The sequence below is a fragment of the Calonectris borealis genome, chromosome Z (genome assembly GCF_964195595.1).
Source record: "Calonectris borealis chromosome Z, bCalBor7.hap1.2, whole genome shotgun sequence".
Taxonomy (NCBI): domain Eukaryota; kingdom Metazoa; phylum Chordata; class Aves; order Procellariiformes; family Procellariidae; genus Calonectris; species Calonectris borealis.
The window spans coordinates 61,983,072-62,004,155 of record NC_134352.1 but is presented as its reverse complement, the minus strand read 5'-3'; the positions used below and the strand labels follow the sequence as shown (position 1 = coordinate 62,004,155).

General features: G+C 44.4%; 2 protein-coding genes across 2 annotated transcripts in view; one reads left to right on the top strand and one right to left on the bottom strand.

Moving 5' to 3' along the window:
- SERINC5 (serine incorporator 5) overlaps nt 1–4,829 on the top strand; it is a 42,480-nt gene extending 37,651 nt beyond the window's left edge. Inside the window, exon 13 of the mRNA XM_075137080.1 lies at nt 4,290–4,829. The gene's annotated coding sequence lies outside the window, so the exon portion shown is untranslated. The remainder of the gene's footprint in view (nt 1–4,289) is intronic.
- A 3,500-nt stretch (nt 4,830–8,329) lies between these two features.
- THBS4 (thrombospondin 4) overlaps nt 8,330–21,084 on the bottom strand; it is a 39,378-nt gene continuing 26,623 nt past the window's right edge. The window contains exons 12-22 of the mRNA XM_075136177.1: nt 20,807–20,914; nt 19,180–19,339; nt 18,380–18,498; nt 17,539–17,591; nt 15,325–15,518; nt 14,854–15,032; nt 13,871–13,919; nt 13,576–13,772; nt 12,875–13,047; nt 10,551–10,690; nt 8,330–8,557 (exon numbers count right to left, since the gene is read on the bottom strand). Of these exons, the coding sequence (XP_074992278.1) occupies nt 8,496–8,557; nt 10,551–10,690; nt 12,875–13,047; nt 13,576–13,772; nt 13,871–13,919; nt 14,854–15,032; nt 15,325–15,518; nt 17,539–17,591; nt 18,380–18,498; nt 19,180–19,339; nt 20,807–20,914 (1,434 nt within the window). The 3' untranslated portion in view covers nt 8,330–8,495. The remainder of the gene's footprint in view (nt 8,558–10,550; nt 10,691–12,874; nt 13,048–13,575; nt 13,773–13,870; nt 13,920–14,853; nt 15,033–15,324; nt 15,519–17,538; nt 17,592–18,379; nt 18,499–19,179; nt 19,340–20,806; nt 20,915–21,084) is intronic.

Here is a 21,084-nt window from a genome sequence, read left to right as displayed (position 1 = left end):
TGCCTTATTTGTTCTGTTGCAATAGTTGATAGCTAATGCACACCTGAGTGTGCATTAAATACACACCTGAGTGTGTAATCCTAACATAACAGATCTCGGTTCTGCTCTTGTTTTCAGTACCATTACGATCTGCCTTGTTGCTGTGGTATCTGTCCTGCTTGGAGCTTGCTAGGGGTGCGATCTTCCGAACCCCGTGCACTCTTACCTCAAACGAAATCTACAGGTCTGCAGTCCTGTATATTTATACCACCTACCCCAGTGATTAGGAGCCTCAAAATACATCTATCATGAGATCTGAGGGAAGGAGGAGTCTGTCCAGAGGTGACTTTCTTGCTGCTCTTCTCCTTGTTTGCGCCTAGGGGAGAAAAAAGCAGTTGAAGCTTAGCTTTGACACTGAGTTAGGAAAGCAACAAATAGCTCTGGAGAGGGAGACAGGTTTCTTTCTTTCCTTTTGCTTCCGCTAACATGGGGGCCCGTCAGTATGTCCCTGCCTGCATTTGGAATCCAGCCATGCAGATCATTCTGCAGCAGAAAAAGGCCTTTGTTAATGCATTCGCAATCTAGAAGCCCTTATCTGTCCCATCTCTAAGATAAGAGCTTATGGCTGTGCAATGATGACTAACAGTTGTCCCACCTAACTCATAGCGGCTATTCTGACAAACAATCTTGATCCAGCGCTAGAGCTGTGAGCTGCAGCTGAGGTAGTCCAGGCTTTTGCTCCTCCCTTTGCAAATGCTGTTCCCTAAAGTATAGAGGCTTGTGGAAGTTGCCTTCTAGTGCTATATGTGTTGTACTATGAGAAACCAAGCATGTTTTTTTTAAAATTAGCAATTTTTTATAATAGAACAATCTGGGCAAGGAGGACTACGGAAGGCAGCATGCCCTATGTCAAGTTACAAGGCAGGGAGTGGTAACTGCTCTCTGGTTCTGATAGCAGGCATACCAGTCACAAATGTGGATGATCTTAATACATATCTTGGCCAATGGATGTTCTTATTTGTTTATGAAAACACTTATTTTACGTAGGCAGTATCTGCCTGCATAAGGACTTCCTTCACCTCCTTGTGCTCTTTTTTTTTCATAGTTTGTATTAAGGAAATAGGTTTTGCACAGAGGAAACAGGGTTGTAAGAGGAAAGTCCACAGCGAGGCATGAGTCCATTCTTCTTACACAGCACTTGCCTCACTGAGTTGCTCCGTCATCCTTCCACCAACTATTGACCTTAAGCATCTAGGTCTGCAGGTGTATGTGGGGCAATGGGGCAGTGCCTGACTACACTGCTTTGTCTGCTTCTGAGCAAACGTTGTGGGAAAAGACCCCAAAAATAACTTTGAGGACCTGTGTGTCCATGCTGTGGCCCCAGATCCAGCTATGGATCTCAAGGCCTTTCTAAGGAATCAGTAACTGGTAGCATCTGGGTGTGCAGAGCCTCTAGTTCCTCAGTGAGGCACAGCTTCCTGCTGGCCAGGCAAATGTTACAGCCTTAGCGTTCGCCGAAAAATCTGTACTGTAAACTTCCATGTGCAACTACTTAATAAAATCCTCGGCTAGTGTCGAGAATTCAAATGCCAGTTCATAGATTCCAAACAGTTCACGCAAATGGGCTTTTAAAACATTCTTAAGAAGTGCCTTCATACCTACTGCTGTGATAGCTAATAATTCAGGTGGCACTGGAACTGGAAGACCTGAACTGAGCCTGTGACTGTGTGATGCTGCCTTGTATGCTACACCAGTGTGTACAAGACACAGTCAGACCCGTGGTGCGTGTGGAAGACCAAATAATCTGTGCTTGACCAACCTCTGGGAGTGAGACTGATTCAGATATTACTGTGCAGTGGAAGATGAACAGGAGAAACTCACAAATAGCCTGGTGCTTTTGTAAATAAATGAGTATTGTTGCTTACATTTAAACTGTAAACAGTTAACTTTCTCTCTCCCCATACCTGAAAGTGCAGGTAACTGCTCTGCTTGAGGCGGTTAGCTGTGCGGTGTCTATCCTGCCTTGTGCCACAATTGTGCATTGAATTTGTTCACGGATGTAAGTGAATGGTGCAGCATTTCTGGTTCCTAGTATTTTTGGGCTGTGTGAAGTGAGGAAGCTGATGTTACAAAGACAGGAAGACTAGAAAACATGTCCTGTACTAAGTTTCCTCTAGTTAGACTTGAATTTGAACTAGTGCTATCGTTTAATGGACTCTTGGAGGAACAGACCATGTTGGCAGAAGTTAGTTTTGTTGGGAAGGTGAAACAATTTTATTGGCGTTTTCCTACTTTTTCAAATTTGCTATCATAAGAAGGGTTATTTGGAACCTCACTGCTGCATTGCTGTCTGAGACTGGAACAATCTTAGTTTTTCTCATTAAGGCAACTGAGCGCCACAATCATGACTGGTTCTTGTTTGGGGTAAAATCAATGGGACGGACTCGCAGAGCAAGTCTCTGAATCCAAATAGCTGGACTGACAAAGGAGACCATAAAACCTGACGAAGAACGTGTGGAAAGCAGATGGATATGCTTGTTTGCTGTTTACCATTTAGTTCCTCAAGGCGTGCCAGCAGCCCTTGCAGCTGGATGCCTAGTAAGGAACTCCACTGTGATCACACATCAGAGTTATTACATGTTTGTGATACTCTTATCTTTGTACTTCAAGCATTTCCATGAGGTTCAAAACGCTTATACTTGTCCAGCTAATTCGGTAAATCCTAGCTGGGTTGGGCCATTTTCTTCTGAAACGGGTAATTCAGTGTTGCTAATGTATGCGTAGTCCAGAGAGAGGACTTATCCCCTCACAGAATCTTAAACACTGCATGTCTATTTATTTATTTATTTTGTGTTTTAGCACCTTTTTACAAATCTAGAAGCGCTTTGAGATTATAAGCTATGCACGTATAACTGCTTCATCAGCCACTGGTGCAGCCATTTCTGGGCTAGAACTTTGCTATTAATGAAGCAACTGTTGCACTTGCGAAAAAGCTGTTTTTTAACAGTTCCTTGGTTTTGACCGATGCATCAAGAAAATTTGGGAACTCAAGACAGTGCTGCTTGAACTTTGGCTAGCAGCCCACAGTATCATGGGCATCTCTGAACAGATTGGTAACAAAATAGTCCACTGACTGCTTTTAAAACATGCTATGAAGATTTTATACTATAAACTGTTAGGCTTTTCTCCTAAATAAGTCGATGAAGCAAAATACGACGTGACTGTACCTCTGTGGCTAGATGAGCGAGATTATCTGCAGCTAAAATTTTGCTCTCATCTTTCCTCCTAGGCTTTAGAAGCAATGTCTTTTGCTTGCAGGCTGTATCTCCTCGTTTTATCTGCCTTTTTCTGTTTGGATTTGTTTTTTAAAGGCATTGTAAACCTGCTTCACTCCCATTCTGCTTCCTGTCAAGTGGGATGCCTTTGGTGCTAGAAACTAGCAAAGACTTCATTGCCAGGTCTTGCTGATCCTTTCCTTTTTATAGCAGGACTATCTGCAGTGTTGAAGCAAAGTCAAGGATCATAGTTTTTTATATGGATCAGTTTTCCTCTGTGAAAACTGCTTCTTAGTTTTCTGAAGTGGCCTACAAGTTTTTGTGTGAAGAAAACACATAATCAGCGCCGTGGCATCTTTCTTTGTGTTTTCAATTTTGTAAACAGCAGTTTGAACTGAGTGTTTCACAGGACTGTACAAGGGAATGCCAGGGGTCAAGTGCTTAGAAAGCTTTGGCTTTTTGTACTTGTAACAGGATACGTAGCTTGGGAGCTGGTATGTCTCTGCATTTTCAGCATCCTGATGGCAGAATGCCCGAGTGCCCCAGGATGGGGATGCAAACCCATTGCACAGGGTTTGAAGTAGAAACTTCAGGAGACTGGCATGACTGGCTGCTTTCTAATGCCTGAAGAAACTGTAGGTTTCAAGTAGGCCTTAAATCCAGTTTTGTTTTGTTTTTTTCTCAAACCTGGTTTCGACTCATTCCACACCTGTTCAATAATGTTATTTTTAAAAAGTTGGAATTTATTTCAGATGTAAGCCACATTGGCTTCCAGCCGTTTGCCGGTCTCCGATAGCTCCCAGTGCTGTAGCGTACAGCCGTTTGCACAAACTTCTTCAGAGCCACAGTCATCAGCTTTGAAACCACTCCAGCAGCTTAAAGCTTCCAGGGCTTTTGCTCACCAGAGCTGTGGGGGGCAGCACTGCAGCCGCGCTTTTGCCAAAGAAGCCTCAGCGCGATGCCAAGAAGAATTTCGGAAAGCTGTGGGGAAATAATGTCTGATTACTCATACCGTAGCTTTATTTTTCCTCTTAGGTGTCATTGGACATCCATGCAAACTTAAAGCGAGGAGAGTTAACTTTCAGAGAAAATTGTTCAACTTGTCATATAGAAGCTGAGAAAATACTTCCTAGGAACATATGGGTTCACTGTTGCTTTTTGTTTACCACCAATGGGTGGTGTTCAGTTCGAAAACTGGATGCAAAGCAGTCAAAATGTAAACACTTAATGGTGAGGGGTTTTTAATTAGTCTTTTTCAAGGTTCTTAATATCTCAAGGGATCTTTTTGGTATGTATGTGTGGTTTTATTAAGCTGTAGCCCAGTGAAGTGAAGGTTTGCTAGTTTATTTAACATTTTTTGCGAGTGTTGTGATCTGTAATAACTGTAACATTTTGACTTTTAAGGATTGGTAAAGATTTCAGAATTCCAAGATCTTAATTGTAAAATAGTCAACAGCTTTGCCTTTTTAAAGCATGTTAATGGTTTTTATGGATGCTTCCTTTTGTATACTGAGTGAATGTATTGTTATAGATTTAATGTTTAATGGACCAATAAAGTTTTTCTTATATTTGAAATGAATTGTTGTGATATATTAAAGTTGAAAAGTCAACTCATTCTAGGAGGAACTTTAAAAATATATAAATATATGAGCTAAGCGGTTACTGAGTCAGTAAAAGTAAATTGGTTGATCTTTTTTGTTCACTACATTTGGATGTTTTTTAATGAAAAAAATGTTGGCCTACGGAATATTAGATAGCTTCACTGTCCACGTTATTTTTGTACTCCTCCATAGCGTGATCTTGGAAGATGGCGGGTTGCACAGATTTGTCCGTGGCATCTGCTCTGTACAACCCAGCTCTCTGAGATGTGTCCGATATGTCAGATATCTGACAGTGCAAACAAAATATTTTCCAGGCCAAGTATAGCACTGAAGCCCGTGCAGTTATTTGAAACAAAGATCTCTGATTTTTTTTCTCATTTGCCCAGATGGTGGGGTGGGCAGCTGCTGAATTTGACAGCTAGATCCGCACCAGGGAAAGTGCTGCATCTCCATGAGTCCTGGTCCCTTGCTCGTCACCATCCATGTTCGGGCTGTTGCGGAGTCCTGTTTCAGCATGTGCCCGCTGCAGCCTGCCTGCTGGTGCTGGTTGCACCCGTGCCCGAGAGCTGACCAGACCCACACCAGGACATGGGTTCCTTGTGGTTGTGAGAAACTGCTGACCAAGTTTCGAAGGGTCGAAGGGCGGCTGCTATTCTCTCTGCAGCTCTGGTGCACGTAGCCGGGAGGCTATGCGTTTCGACTGAAGTGCAAAGCAGAGAGCGGTTCCTGAGTGGTGCCCAGGGTCTGCGAGAGCCGGCCGCCATTGCTCAGCTGCCTCCCACCCGTCTGCCCACCCCTGCCTTCATCCCACCCTGCAGCATCCTGGCAGGATGTTCTCTTCTGGTGTTTCAAATCAGGAGATGGTCTTTAGGGAACAGAAGCATTTGAAGTGTGTTTGTCATTTGTTTGCAGCACTCAGGAAAGAGTTAACCTTTGGTGAGAAGTTAGACGCTGGTGCAGGAGCCCCAGGACTCTGAACTCCAAAGTAGTTGCAGCTGCTGCTCCAGCTGAGTGCGGCCTGGCTGCGCAAGCGGTGGGGGCAAGAGAGAACTACACGTTCGGTTTTAAAGATGTGGGATTGCAGCGTCTTTACTTGCCAGAGGCCACACATGGAGCTATGTCTGCATTGCACAACAGTCCAGAAAGAGGTGGCGGTGCAAGAGGAGCTTGTGTAAACGTTCATACACAGGGACTGCAGAGTCTCTGATGGGAATGTGAGGGGCGGGAGGTTTCCCAAGCCCGCACTGTCATCTTGGGGCCAATCTTTGTCTGCAACAGCTGGACTTTGCTGTTCCTGAACTTGCAGGCTACCCGGCAGTTGGTGTGTCAACACAACAGACATAGGGAGCTCTGGCACCCCAACAGCACCTTCTGAAACAAAGAAAAGTTCTGGCTGGCTGAGCTGTGACTGGTTTCTGTGGCTACCAGTATGTTTTCTGTCAGGGCAGGTTAGAAGCTCACAGCTTCATGCTGTTACCTTTGACAGCACGAGAGCCAGAGCCCAGATCTCATCTTCCAGCCTGCAGTGGCCAACAGCCGTGGTGTAGACTGAAAGAGAGCCTTGAAATGGGCAAGCTCAAAGGTGGCAAACTGGTTTGGCAAATGGCCAGGGTGCTCCCTCCCAGCCACTGTAGCAGGAGGAGAGCCTCCGGCCGCAGACGGGAGGGCTGGGCGGAATTTCGGAGGCTGGCAGGGGTTCGGAGGCTGGCTGCGGTCATGTTTTGAGGTGGAGCTGATGTGTGCTGTTGTGCTCTGACCAGCACGTGCTGCAGGCAGGTCAGGGTGGGCCAGGCCTGTTGCCTCCACTGTGAGGAGACCACTTGTATGCAAAATGTATGCACTGTAGGCCGCGGCTGTGGGGCTCCCATGGTGTGCGTGCGCGTGGTATAAGCAACTGCCTTCTGCCTGGATCGCGCCCAAGCCATTCAGAGAGGACTTCTGCCTGGAGAAGGGGCTCCTCCAGTGAAACGCAAATGCATGATAAGGAAGATGTAAATTTGCTTTCTCTTTTGCGTTCTAGTTCATAAATGAACGATACTGCAGTTACAACCTTTGTTCAGCTAGAAAAAGATGTTTTTTCTCATCTTTTATGCATAATTTGACAATATCCTCTGTGTTGCTCCAAAGTAACGAGCCTTTCAATCCTCTGTGGAAAAGCTGGTGAGTGAGGTTGGGTTTGGTGAGCCAAGGGGAGAGGAGGACTGAAGCTGAAGGACCTTTCATGATGAAGCGCCGTGCCAGGGCAACACTCCTGCAGCGTGCTCTTTGCTGTGGGACTCACTCTGGGTGCCCTGGTGGGACAGGTGCCAGGGCTGCGCCGCTCGCAGAAGCCTTGGCAATGGTGGACAAGCCCACGATGAAAACTCTTCCCATAGCCCAAGCCTTTGATAGCACCATAAACTTTAAGGGTATTTTTATTGTACTGAGAACAGGAAACTTCTTTTGCTTTGATACTCTCACCTGGTCATTTAACTCAGCATTTCCCCTGTATTGTTGTGCTGAGAAAGAATGGCTGTTCATCTTCTTAGGGCTACTTCTGATTTTTAAAACCCTCACTGTATTCCCCCTCTGTGGATTTCCTCCCTCGCCCTCCCCCCAGGCTGAAGTAGTTTCCCATTGTCCTTTTTGAAAAGTAATTATCCCATAGGCCGCAATACCCTTTTCTTCAGCTGTCCTTGGAGCTTGTCGTCCCTTTCCTAGCTCCGTTTTGAAAAAGAATGTAGTAGAAATGCACACAGTATCCAACAACTTTCTATACTTTGAATTACAGAGTGCATTGTGATACAATTTTTTTTGGCTTTTTGTTTTCCAGTCTTTTCCTAATGGTTACTAACGCTTAATGCAGTGGTTTGGGTTTTTAACTTGGCGACTTATTTTCCTAAGATTGCAGTACCTACTGAGAGAGCTCAGCTCTGAGTGGGGACAGCAGGTCAAAGCCTGGCTTTGTGTATGTGAAAGTTAGGGTTATTTTGTCTCTATAGGTACTTCCGCATTTATCCCATACGTTTTTTTTTGTTTCAGTCACATGCAAATCGTAAGATGTGACTACAACGCCCTGCAGTCAGCTTTTTTCCTTCTACAGGATGTGATAGTGTTACTCATAGTTTTCTGGGAGTGGGAGGGCAGGGATGTCTAAGGGAGTTCTTAGAGGAGGTCTGCCAAAGGTAAGTAAGTCTGCAAAGGAGTTGAACTGCTCTAACGGAGGTAAAACTTCTCCCTAGCAGGACTGGAACGGTACAAAGAAGCCCTTGGCTTGGCCAGACAGCTCCCAACCGCTTCATGCCCGGCTGCGACCTGTTGTTTCTGACACGTTCCAGACAGACAAGATTGCGCTTTCTTCCCCAGCCTGTTTAATACTGCATCCAAAAAGGCAATAGATTCAAACTTTTTCTGAGAATGTTTTAAGCAAGTGTCATGCCATCACATGCTGCTCCCTAGATTTTAGGGCAAATCTGAAAACAAGTGAAGTCCCAGTCTATTTTGTCTCCTTTTTATTTTCACTTTTATACAAAAAAAAGTCTGACATAGTTACATCAATGAGAACAAGCTGCGATGTGCACTCTTACAACAACAATCATATAAGGATTTAAAATATATTGTTTTATTGTTTGCAATAGCAATGTTAGTTTGCTTTTCCTTCTTAAATATCACCAACGCCAAATTGCTGAGCTTGAAATTCTTGAAAGTCATCTGGGATGGTGTCTGAAAACAGGAAAATACGCAAAAGTTTAGTCTCTTCTGACAAAATCAAGGAGCACTTAAATTAATGATTTACCCACCTACTCTTTTTTTTTTTAGGTAATGTGTCTTCTCTTTTGTTTACACATTAAGAACGAACAGGGAACGTTTTCAGTTTTAGCTGTACAACACTGAAAAGCACAGAGAGGCTAACAAGACAGTGAGTGCTACAGTGCCAGCCCATAATGGCATACTATCAATCTTCAAATTACATTTCCACGCAAAAACTTTGTGGCTTCCACTCTTGTATTTTTATTAATAAACGCTGACCAGAAAGGCAGAAAAAGTGGTTGTCTTGCTCTGCACCCCAGATACGTTTGTAGCATCAGCATCTCCATTTCTCATGTACCCTAATTCAGCTTCCCTGTGGTGGTTTCCCACACCACAAAGGGACAGAAACATTAACCCAAGGACCAGTAGCAACTGGTAGAAAAACTGCAGAATTGGAGAAAGGAGCTGGAGATGGGTCAATGTCGTAAGAGTAACTACAGTTCTGCTTGAAGCGTTGAGTTTGCCTTTGCCAGATCCCAGAACGTTTTATCTGGAGAGCCACAGAGGTAACTGTAGAGCTAAAGCTGCAGCCAAAGATGGAGCCACAGCAATGAAGCTCAACTGCCTCACCTCAACTTTACTCTGATTATTTCCACCCTGACGATGGACAGGTAACGCTAAACTGAAAAAAGGAAGTAACTATATAAATACACACAGTATGTATAAAAAAAGGGGGTAAGGTCCTTTGCTTTTTGTTGATCACTTCTTTTTTTTGAGGCTTGACAATTCTCTTTAAGCTTTTTCTACAAACGTAGCAACTTGTCTGAAATGAAAGCAGGGATGCTTGGGGACTCCAGAGACTTCTTGGAGTGGGTTTCATTGACTTACTGCAGCACCTGCAGCAAAGCCACTGCCTGCCCACTGCCAGGAAAGTATATCTGCGACTTCAGTGGCAGCTTTGAAACATGCTTTCTGGGCAACCACATACTGTTTGAGACTCTTACCAAGTAATTTTTAATTGTAAGCACCACTGTCTAGAAGTTTCCCTGTTTAACCATGACCTGCAAGTGCCAGCCTAGGTGTACCGAGTGCCCAAGAACCAGGGTCCATCACCGGCACAAGCCACAGAGCCAGGGTCTGGCCATGCAGTGGCTGCGTCCACTGCAGACCTGGGCTGGGCTTCTTGGGTCCACAGAAAGCAGACGAGGAAACTATTCCAACTTGGCTGGTAACTTATCTTCCTAAGGCTGCCTTCATCAGGTAGGGGTTGATGCTGAGAGGAGAGGGGCAGCCCCTCCAACCCCACTTCAAGCTAGCTGAACTGTTGCCAAGGCAGAAACACCCTGACATGATCAGCTTCTGCGTGAGTGACCAAGGTTTGAGTTATTCCATGTGGTGGGAGATCAGGACTAAGCTGCGAGGCTCTTATCCCAAGAGGAGTGAGCCAGCACGCTCCCACAGAGTCTGAGAAGGACTACTCTGTGGGAGGAAGGGCATCTTATGATCTTGTCCTCCCACAGACCACAGGAGCAACCAGCAAGTACATGAGTGACACTGATGCTTGGTGACTAATCCCACTGGCTCTCCAGATTTATTTCACCTTGTAATCAGAGCTCGAGGCACCCTGCATACACGATGGCCTCAGTATATTGTGCGTGTACAACTCTCAACGGTTGGTTGGCTTTAAATAACGTTTCTAATTCTCTGATGACAGCTATACTACTTAGTTGGCACAATCTCTGCAGCAGAGTGACTGCTCTGGGAGGAGCGGTTGTGAGGTGTTAGTTCCCGTCTGGCTGGGTTGCAGTGTGCTGCTGGTGTCAGGGGAGGCGTTTCATAGCTGTGAATAACTTGTAAATGAAAAGCAAAGGAAAGGATGCAAAATGGCTTAATCCAACAGCCACACTACCGGTTCTTTGTGGTCACTTGCTAGTTGTTAGATAAAATTATGTAAGAGCAACGTTACCATTGCAGCGGTATTTCAGGTTGGACCAAATAATGTTTTCCTGAGAGAAGCAGAAAACTCCAAGCCGTCCTCCACGCATCGTGGTGTCTATAGTTACACCAGAGTCTGCTACTAGGTCAGAGCCTTCATAAAATCTTGCCCTTAATGAAAGCAAACAGAAGCTCTGTTAGGTCTTTTCCAAGGCTGCAACATTCATAAAAGTAATTTTGTTATCTGTGGTGACTCTAGCCTTGGACATGCTATCCTCCCCTCTAGCCCAGGGGAGAAAAAGCAGTTATGACAGCTCCTCTGTAGGCTGGGAACTGGAGCGATGCTGCACGCTGGCAAGAGCTGGGCAGGGAGGACGTTTTGGTGGTGGTTTTTTTATACATCTGACAAAAGCCTTGGAATGTTTTTTCCTGTAGTCAGTCAGGCTGAGAGCTTTAACTCTTAAAAATTTCCACAGTCGATAGTTGTAGGAGAAAGGGAGAACCAGATTAGATCGGTTGAAGAAGGCCAGATGGATATTGTCTCACACAGTTTGAAGCTGAACGTTTTGGTTTGGTTTTTGTTTTGTTTTGTTTTGTTTTTTTAAATAGGCAAAGTTTCAAACAAACCATTTGGAATCTTAAACTTGACTGTGAGATTTCTTTAAAAATGTGAGTATGATTAATTCCAGGAACAGTTTTGATGATCTGGCATCTTCTTGTTAGAAAACCCATCGGCAAATTCCCAAATAGGTTTGGGAACAGCTGCGCCCTGCCAGCTCCCCAGCGTGTGCCCCGTACTGAGGGCTTGAGCGGAACCACGCTGGAGCCAGCTGAGCTGCTGCAGCGCTGTCTACGCCAAGTCCTCGGCCTCTGGCCTACCGGCTAACGGCTCAGAGGATGATGAGCCTGGAGGGCCCTCTTTTGGATGAGGACACTGCTGATCTGACATGGAAGAAAATAGTGAGTGGTGAAGGGAAAGCAAGTTCCTGTGACTTTTCATAAAGTAAGAAAAAAAACCCAAAACCATTCCTATTACGTTCCTGAGTTTATTTCCTGATTTGCTGAGGCACTTCAAAAGGATCTGTACAATGAATAGAACTTTTTGTCTTTCAGATTTCTGTGGGAGAGGCTGGCTCAAGTGACTTTTTCCTAGGCTTCCTTGAAGCCTCTGAAAACCTTTGCTAGAGACATTATGGTCTGTGACATCTGGCCTAAACAGACCACAGCGAGATGTGGACAGAGAGCTGGCAGAGGTCCGCTTCAGGCCTGGCTGCCTTTAATTTTTGAAGGATTCTGTGACACTGACTTTGCTACCTTTCCCAGTTGCAGGGGGCATTAATTAGGCTGGCTAGAGAGACTGCAACCACAGGCAGATGTTTGCTCATGAAGCAGCTTCACAAACAGCTTGGTCTAAACAAAAATTGCCACCCAAGATCTATTCACTACTGCCCTGTGGCTGGGACACAATAATTGACAGTATAACTGTTCTTAATCCACTTTAGCATAAAGTCAAACATGCTCACTCCAATTACCGCTGAAGATGATACTCTGCACCAGAAAAGTGGAATAATTATACCACCAAGTTACTGCATCTCAACTGCAGGGTGGCGATTTTTTGAAGAACAACTGACTTACCTGTATTTCTGTTCTATTACAAGGTTGCAAAACCTGAGCTGATGATGCCACAGCAGTTTAATTTTTGCATTTTAACATCACTCTTGATCTACAAGTATAATTCCTGCTGATCTGGATGCTGCAGAATGAAATGTTTCCTCCTGAATGGTGAATTATTTTTTAAATAACTTTTTTTTTTCCAAGTAACAAAATAAGAATAGATAACATGCATTACATAGCTTTGACAAACTTTCTGAATATATGCTAGGTAATCTCAAATCTATCATGTTAGAATAATTACTGATCTTAGTTAGGATCACAATCTTTAAGTGGACAACTTTTATTAATTCTGTTATCCCAAAATATGTAAATGAACTATCACAATTCCAACAAAAATATTCTAAAAGATCAAAATTAAGAAATTTTGAAATGCATTGTTTTTCAGATCAAGCCAGTAGTAGCTTGGAAAACAAGGTATTAAAGCCAAAAAAGGGCTTATTAGGGTAGAGCACAGTTACAACAGCCAGATGGTAGAAAACTTCAGTTATAGGCTTAGTGTGGAATTGTCCTTCCTAGAAAAAGAACTGCAGGCTGAATTTCAAAAGTCTTCAGAAGGCTTCATCAGTGCAAAGCCCAGACATATTATAAATTCTCAGATTATCATCTGAATTAGGTGTTGAGAAACAACAGTTTAGGCACACATGTATCTGCACTCACCTTATCTATCCTTTCCTCTCTTACCTGATATAACCGATCTGGGGTCTGTGCTGCAAGAACCAGCGGTAGGAGACTTTGTCTTTCCACCCTACATTTCGGGGGTCCTTCCACAGCAGCCTGACCTGATCACTGGTGTCCCCCGTGTGCCAGAGGGAGTTGCGGAGGTGCTCGCCAGGGCCTGTCTTGGATTTCACAGCCTGCAGAAATACAATTTTCCAATGCTGACCGCAGAGAAATGTCACTTTCAGGAGCTCTAAGTCTTTTTGTAGCAGGGATCAGGTCTGCAGAAGCACCCTCCCTCCTGCTCACAAGCCCCTAACTTCTCTTGCATAATTGCAGCCACTTGCATGGAAAAGCAGCTGAGTACCTGGACCAAGGAGAAGGAGGCAGTTTGACCAATTACAGTCGGAGCACAATGCGAGCAGAGACTGAACGCTCCACCTGATGAGCAGGGGCAAGACTGGAGATGAAGTTCCTTAAAAAACGGTGCTATTAAAAGGGCTGTGTGGCAGCCACCTGACTTAGTGGTTTTGACACCTGTTGCAGGGAAAGAACAGCAGTCGGGCAGCATGGCCAACACGCAGTGCGATGGCTTGGCCAATGCACGGCATGACGGCTTAGCCCATGGCAGTCAGATGGCGGGGCAGCATGGCCAACACATGGCAGGATGGCATAGCCAGGCTATGGTGACCACTGTGTCCCCAGCTAGGAGCCATGACCAGTACCTTTAGCTGAATGCCAGGCTCTGCAACAGCTCTGAAGGGCGTCGCTTGCCAGTACGTCTGTTCAGTCTGTTTCCACATTACCACATAAAAGCTAGAGCTGTCTTGATAACCAAAAATAAAGCCAGCATAGTCGTCATCTGTCACCGTATTCACATGAAAAGTGCCCTCAAAGTCAACACCGTTAAAAGCTGTGTAACCTGAGGATACACACAGGTTAAAAACAAGTCTGCAGAAAATGCATTCACATGCTATAAATTTTCTGCTGTAAACTTGAATCTCCGAAAAGGGTACATACCAACAGCAAGGCCAGGATCGCTGTTCATAGTCTGCACAATTTCCATTCCCTGTAAGAATAAATTCAGGGTGGTTAGTGTGCGTGACAAGCTGGGTTGGCTAAGCCTGGCCTCTTCTGGCCTCCCTCTAGCACCCCCTCCATCCACCTCCTCCATTTGCTCACAACATGTCTGTAACACTTTTAGCTCTGAATTAAAATGAGAACTATAATCAAATACTAATGTTTCAGCTGCTCTGAGTCAGGAAGGATTTTTCTTTCCCCATTGCAGAACTGGCCATACCGGTACTCTGATATTTTCTTTCCGTACCCCAATCTTCTTCTGGAAATCACTGAATCTGGCCAGAACTGGAAATGGGACTGGGTGGCGAGGGGTGTGCAGAAAGAGGGCTGGGGGTAGGAAGAGAGCTTTTCCTAGGCTTAGCTCATACAGTTTGTTCATGGGGTTTGGGCTTAAACTGACTGCCAGGACTGAGTTAAGGAAAGCGTATACATCTCAGCTGGCTTGGCAGAGACTTTGGCAATGGGAATAAATTGCACATTCCTTGTGACTCAGAACACATTATCCTCCTGAAGGCTAAAATTTGTTAGTGTAAATAACAGTTATTGGACTGTTAGGAGTAAATGCTCTGCTATACAGCAGGTCAGACTTTGAAATTCTGGGAAAGATTCATTAAACTGTTTGCTACAGAAATATTTCAATAGGGTGACATAAAAGTCTCATGTTGCCTTCTTGGCAGCAGTGAAATCCACTCAAAACAAGTTGACCAGCCTGTAGTTATTTTAGATTATTAGCAGCATCAAGGTTCAAGCTATCATACGCTAAAAGAAAGTTCCTTCATTATAACTCCTGTAAAATAGTCAACCAATCAACAGCCTCCACTTTTCACTTGTTTGCCAGAGGTCCAGCAATTACAGAAAGAGTTTTACTGTGGTTTTCAGATGATCTTTCTCGGACAGGTCAGAAAGACCAGATGTATTTTTACCTGATTCAGAACCACCCAGTTGGGATCAATCTGTGCATCCCCCTCTGGGTCCAGCACCACTGTCTGATAGGCCCTGAAGTCTGTCAAGGTGATCTCTGCGTTCTCAGGGCACACATCGATCTGATCAATCACTGTATCCTGGTCAAAATCAGACTCGCAGATATCCCCAACTCCATCACCTGAATGCATCAGAGAAGTGAAAGCAGATTTATGGTGCAGCAAGCAGCCACATCTGGCCGAGCCACTAGATCAGGGTGTCCAAGAAGCAGGTGGAGTCTCAGCCCCGATGGCCACAGTGCCCAGGGAGGGGACTTGAGGACCTCTGCCTTGGCCAAAGGGCCGCTGTGTGTTGGGGTCCCTCCTGGGATGAGCGTATGCAAACATGGTGACCGTTGGATCCTGGTGACGTGTAATGCCTGGGGAAGGATGTAGTGTCTAAGCACCGAAATGGCTCCTGAACGCCCATCTTACCATTATCATCTTCCTGCCCTGGGTTGGGGACCAGCCTGCAGTTGTCAGGGCCTGGGGGCAAGAGGTCAGGAATGCCGTCGTCATCGTCATCGTCGTCACACTCATCACCCAACCCATCCTTATCCGTGTCCAGCTGGGAGCTGTTTATGATGGTGGGACAATTGTCTGTGCTGTCCTGGTGCCCATCGCCGTCACTGCGAGCACAGAGACAAGAAGAAATGGCATGTCAGCATCAGCTCCTGCCTCTGCATGGGGGATGGCACGGGTACCTGAGCGGGAAACACACGGGAGGCATGCCCAGAGCTGGAAACAGACCAGTGGGACACCACGACCTGGTGTCACTCAGGTGGATGAACAGTGAGGAGACACGGAACAAACAGAGACTGTATGATAAGGTGGCGAGAAGATGAAGACTAAGCCTGGAGCTATAAAAATACTCAGATAAGGAAAAGAAAAAGAAGCCTTACGTGGAGTGGGAAAAGATACCAGAGCCCAAGATACCAAATGACATCCACTCCTAAAAGGCATGTAAGGCATCCAAGAAGTGCAGTGTCATCAATTAAAAGGCACCCAGGAGACAGCAAGAGCTCAACAGCTGGTGTCCCTTGTCACACATGTTGTCCACAAGTGTCTTGGTGCTCACAAACATGCAGGTGTGAGTGTGAATCAAAATTTATGGGAGATTCTGCATGAGCACCTGGAATCAGACTTGTTTAAAAACGACAACCACTTTCACCCTCCTGCATAGCAAGTTTTGTCACATTATGGCCCCGCAGGGGAACCTTGCAGTAAGAAAGAGAGGAGAAAGTCTGTAGCTCCCAAGCACCCCTCCAGCCCATGGCTACATCAGGTGGTTACAATGAAGAGTCATCAGGAAGAGGGACACAGACTACAGAAAAGGGTTTGAGAAGTTATGGGGTGGCTGCCTTGTTTCTCCATGCCAACAGTTAAATGCACCTGTGCAAAAAAATGACCTGAAGTCAGGTGTGTTTTGTACACACACCATAAACAAAATGGTTTCTGGCAATAAGCAGGCATGTTTCCCCTCAGTAGCTTTTTGCCTAGCACAGACAGAGCAGAAGTGACATGCAGCCAAATTAAGGCAGTGCTGCAGCTTATAGCTATGCATATTTCCCACATATCTCTCCCTGCTTAATAAAGGTGCTTTAATTTTAGGTCAGAGCAACGAATGTTTGCACATTCTCAAGATAAAATGCAATGAGGACCATGCACATGTATCTATTGCAAGGTTAAACTCAGGCAGAGCTACAGCATTTCTACCAGGCAATGTTTCATACACATTAGTTAGGTTTGAGGAAAAAAAGAAAACATGTCCTTTTTTAAAACAGGAAAAACACAAGGCCATAACTACTTAAAAGTAAACCAGCTCCCAGCTGGGGGCCTTGGCAGCTACTGGCCCAAGACTGGGAATGCTCCCTGTGGAGACGGGGAAGTGGGCTCCCCACGCTTATCATCCCAGACACCCACCAAAGGCCCTGGGGTGAGACCTTGCAGCCGTCTGTGGCTGGTGAAACGCTGGGCCAGCATAGGATTTATCAATTCCCTTTCCTCTTGCTCTAAGTGAGGAGCACAGGGGAGAACTTGCCACCCCCAAAGCTGGCTATGCAGAAGCTGTTTCCAGCCAGGCGTTAGAAGTTTGTGATGGGATGTGCTCCCCTGAATGCTCAGGGCATGTAAAAGCCGTAGAGGAGCCTTGCCACTCTTGCTGTGCTAAAGCAAAGGAATTTATCTGCAAATGTTTTACACTTGATAATGAAATTCTGTTTCTGAAACACTAGGTTCTTATGGAAAAACATACAGCCCTTAACTGTGAAATTTCTGCTACAGAAGAAAAGAAAGAAAAGAGGAATGAAAAATAAAGAAAAGAAAAAAGATGAATCTCTCAGCAGTGCTCTGGGTTTTACAGCCAGAGAACTGCTCTGAATATCTCTTCCACAGGAGCTCACAGGAAGCCTGTGTGAACATGAGGCTAAAGGGGAAGGGCTCCTTAACTCTACTGCTACAGGGAAGTGAACCAACAAGGCTGATAAATCATAACATTGTTTTAGAAATAACATCTCTTTGAGGAGCTATTGGAATTAAATCCAGACTAGTCTGAGGGATTACAGCTCTCCAGGAATCAGTAGCATGCTTCAGCTCAAGACAAGCCTCTTCCACTTCCCTGCTGCTGTTGCAAGCCACAGCACAGCATACCTGTCCTGATTGGTATCGCAGGAATCTCCAACCAGGTCATTGTCAACATCTGACTGCAAAAGGAAACAGACGAAGTTCCAGTATCAGCTGCTGAGAGCATCTATTAAAATGGCAATATCAAACCAAAACACAACCAAATCAAATACAATTAAAATAAAAGCATGGAAAAATATTTGTTTTACAAAACATCCATCTAACCAAAAAGTCAGTTTTATTAAAGGAAAAACCCAGACAATGAATAAACAGGGTTAAACTTGATTGGAGCAGTTCAAGCAAGATGAGTAGTTCAAGCAAGATTCCTCTACTACTGGAAATAAGTATCCTCCATTTCTAATGAAGGTTGATTTCTTAAGCAGCTTTAAAAATCTACCATGTTTTTCTAAAGTTTCCAGCAGTTTTTGTTAGTCACAAGCGGCTTAATCAGAATTCAAAACATGGAAAGTCTCACTGACTTCTCACCTAGGAGCAATGAAAGTTTTGCTAAATAAGGACACCAGAATTTTGTCGTAATTAAAGAAATACCAAGTGTAACTAAATCACACCACTGTGTGGAGTCCGGCATTGGACTCCGTGGGACTGGAGCATGCCCACATTTCAGAGTATGACAGCAGAAGATACTGGCAGGGCAGAAGTGCTAACAACATCCCAAGCTATGAGAATACACCTGGTGGCTCCCCTTTCCCATGTCGGGAGAGCTTGAAGCTCCATAAAACTTTCCTGAATACCTACTGTTAAAAGATAAGCATTGTGGCTGCATGGGCTGCCTCATTCTCTTGCATCTTTTTGGACCACAGCAGTCCCTCTCCCTAAACGAGGATATTTCTTCCTCCCACCTGCTAACCTGGTTTGGGTTGCTGATTGCAGGGCAGCTGTCACAGGCATCACCAACACCATCATTATCCTTGTCCTCCTGATCTTGGTTGGGGATCCTCTGACAATTATCCAAAAGGTTCTTAATACCTAGTGAAAAGTGGATTGGATGTTAGTTAAAAACAATTCCCCTATTTGTTATTGGACAACATAAACATCAAGAACATTAAAGACACTATTCCTTTTCAGCAACTACCTAAGCTTGCAATGATATTATAAACCTGCACAGCAGGTGTGCATCCATTCATTTAATAGAAGTTAGAAACACCTTGCAGAAGAACAGCTTTCAACCCCATCGCACACACTTCATTTATTACACGCAATTCATTCTACCCTGTTCCTGTATCACAGCTTACAGGAAGGGACATTTCATCTTTTTTATTATATTTGAAGGGTCGTGGTTTTTTTACTTCTTTCAAGCCTCCTACAGCAATGAAAATAATACATTACGTAGCTCTTGGGCATCTGGGACAGGCAGCAGCTGGGTACTCTGGGACATGTTTGCACCTTTAAGGAATTATTTAAGGAATTAAATAATTTAAGGAATTACTCAATGACTAATGACCTTAAGTTATACATGAAACATGGCTTGGTTTATCTGTTACAGTGTTCAGGGCATCCAATCAAACGAAAAGGATTCCGAACACAGGTTTCATGAAGAAAGACAATGTGTTACACTTAGCAACTGGTGACAGGAAATCTCCCAACACATAGCACGTTCTGGGCAAGTTTCAAGAACATCAGAGAAGCTGGAAGTGAAGAATTACCAACCATCTCCATCCATGTCATCATCACAAGCATCTCCTTTCCCATCACCATCTGTGTCCCTCTGGTCATTATTCAGGACATTGCGGCAGTTGTCACAAGCATCTCCAAAGATATCTTGGTCGCCGTTTCTCTGGTTAACATTGGGAGCCAAGACACAGTTATCCTGCAAGAGATACAGATCCAAATCAGACATGAACCAGGCCCAAATCTTTACTTTCTATTTTAGTGGATTTATATAACTCTTGTATTTATTTCTACTTTCACAAAAAATGATTACTGTGAGCAGTTTGACATTTTGTGTGAATATTAGCTTGGACCAGGTTTCACTGACTCCCTCAAAGCTCTGCTTTGAACCGCACCACGGGAACCCTAAACATAAACACCCAGTATCATAAGGCTTTATGTATAACTTTGACTTCTGATTCTCATTTTGGATGCGTCCACGGTGAGTAACCTGTTTTGGTGCCCTGGCTTCCTTACATGGTCCTTCTCAAAAGCTGCAGTTCAGAGACCCTCACAGGGTTTGTAGATGCTCTCTACAAGGCATCAGAAGGCCATTGCCCCCTTCTGGTAGAGACTCAAACCATATCTGGAACACTTGGAAAAACAGGACTTTTTGATGCAAAAAGGTACAAGTCGGTTTTTTTTTTGTCAACCAAGCTGCTGTCACCTCTCTAAGACCATAGCAGGCATATGGAGAAAACTTTATTTGAAAGTGGTGTAAACCTTCCTCTCCCATCTAGCACACCCATGACCCCATCCTCTTGCATACATGGAGGCAGAACAGAGCTTAGCAACAATACAGAAGTTACTTGATTGCAAAGGTGCTGAACCTGCATATAGATTTACAGCTGAAGGAGGATTTAACATCTTTTCTTATAGAACATTAATAAAACCAGTTGCTTCAAGCTACCAGAATTTAGGGTTGGCCTCTGCAGCAAAACAGCCTGAGACAGACCTTCTGTGATTGCTAGTCCGCCCTAGCTCCACATGGACATTTGTACCCTGGATAGAGTGTTTTTGTTGTCTTCCTTGTGCATTAAGCAATACCACAGGAGGATCTTAATGTAGCACAATAGCGGACATGTGAGGATATGGGGTGAACACAAAAGAGCTTTTACAGTCTGAATTTATTCTCCAATATATTCTGCAGTAGTTACCCATATGGAAACCTCTTTCACTTTGAGAACATGATTCAAAGCTTTTTCAAGTTATTGGCAAGACACCCATTAATTTATGTGGGTTTTGGATCCCTCATGGAATATGATGTCAGGTCAACCTGGTCTTTAAAAAGAAAGACAGTAATGCAAGTAACGTTCCTGAAGGCCATGCTATGGGACAGCGTGACAGAAGGACACAAATTCTGTATACAAAAAGCTCTAGAATTCAATGCTAAAATATAATAATGGAGCATACACTGGTGGGATTTAAGGCTGGGTGAGACAGCCTGGGCTTTTAATAGTGAGCGTTATATAAAAGAGAACAGGATTTAGAGAGCTGCTGACAGTGATGGATATGGGATAATCTCTGGCAAATCATAGTGAGCCAGATTTCAAAATCACTGCCTATTGCAGTAACATGAAATCCTTCTGTTTGCATATACCCCTGCACCCTGATCCACACACAGCACCTGCTCATTGGGAATGCCATCTCCATCCGCATCGTCATCACAGGCATCTCCAATCCCATCACTATCGGCATCTTCTTGTCCAGAGTTTGGGACAAATCTGCAATTGTCCTAGACAAAAAATGAGACATGTCTGGTGTTCTACAGGTAAACTGGATGCCTTCATAATTTGAACGACTTTTTCTATTATTGTTTTAATTAATCAAATTAAATACAATTTATCCAGAGGAATTCAATAACCTGAAAAAAGATTAATACATCTAGTCATGTTTCTTCCACTC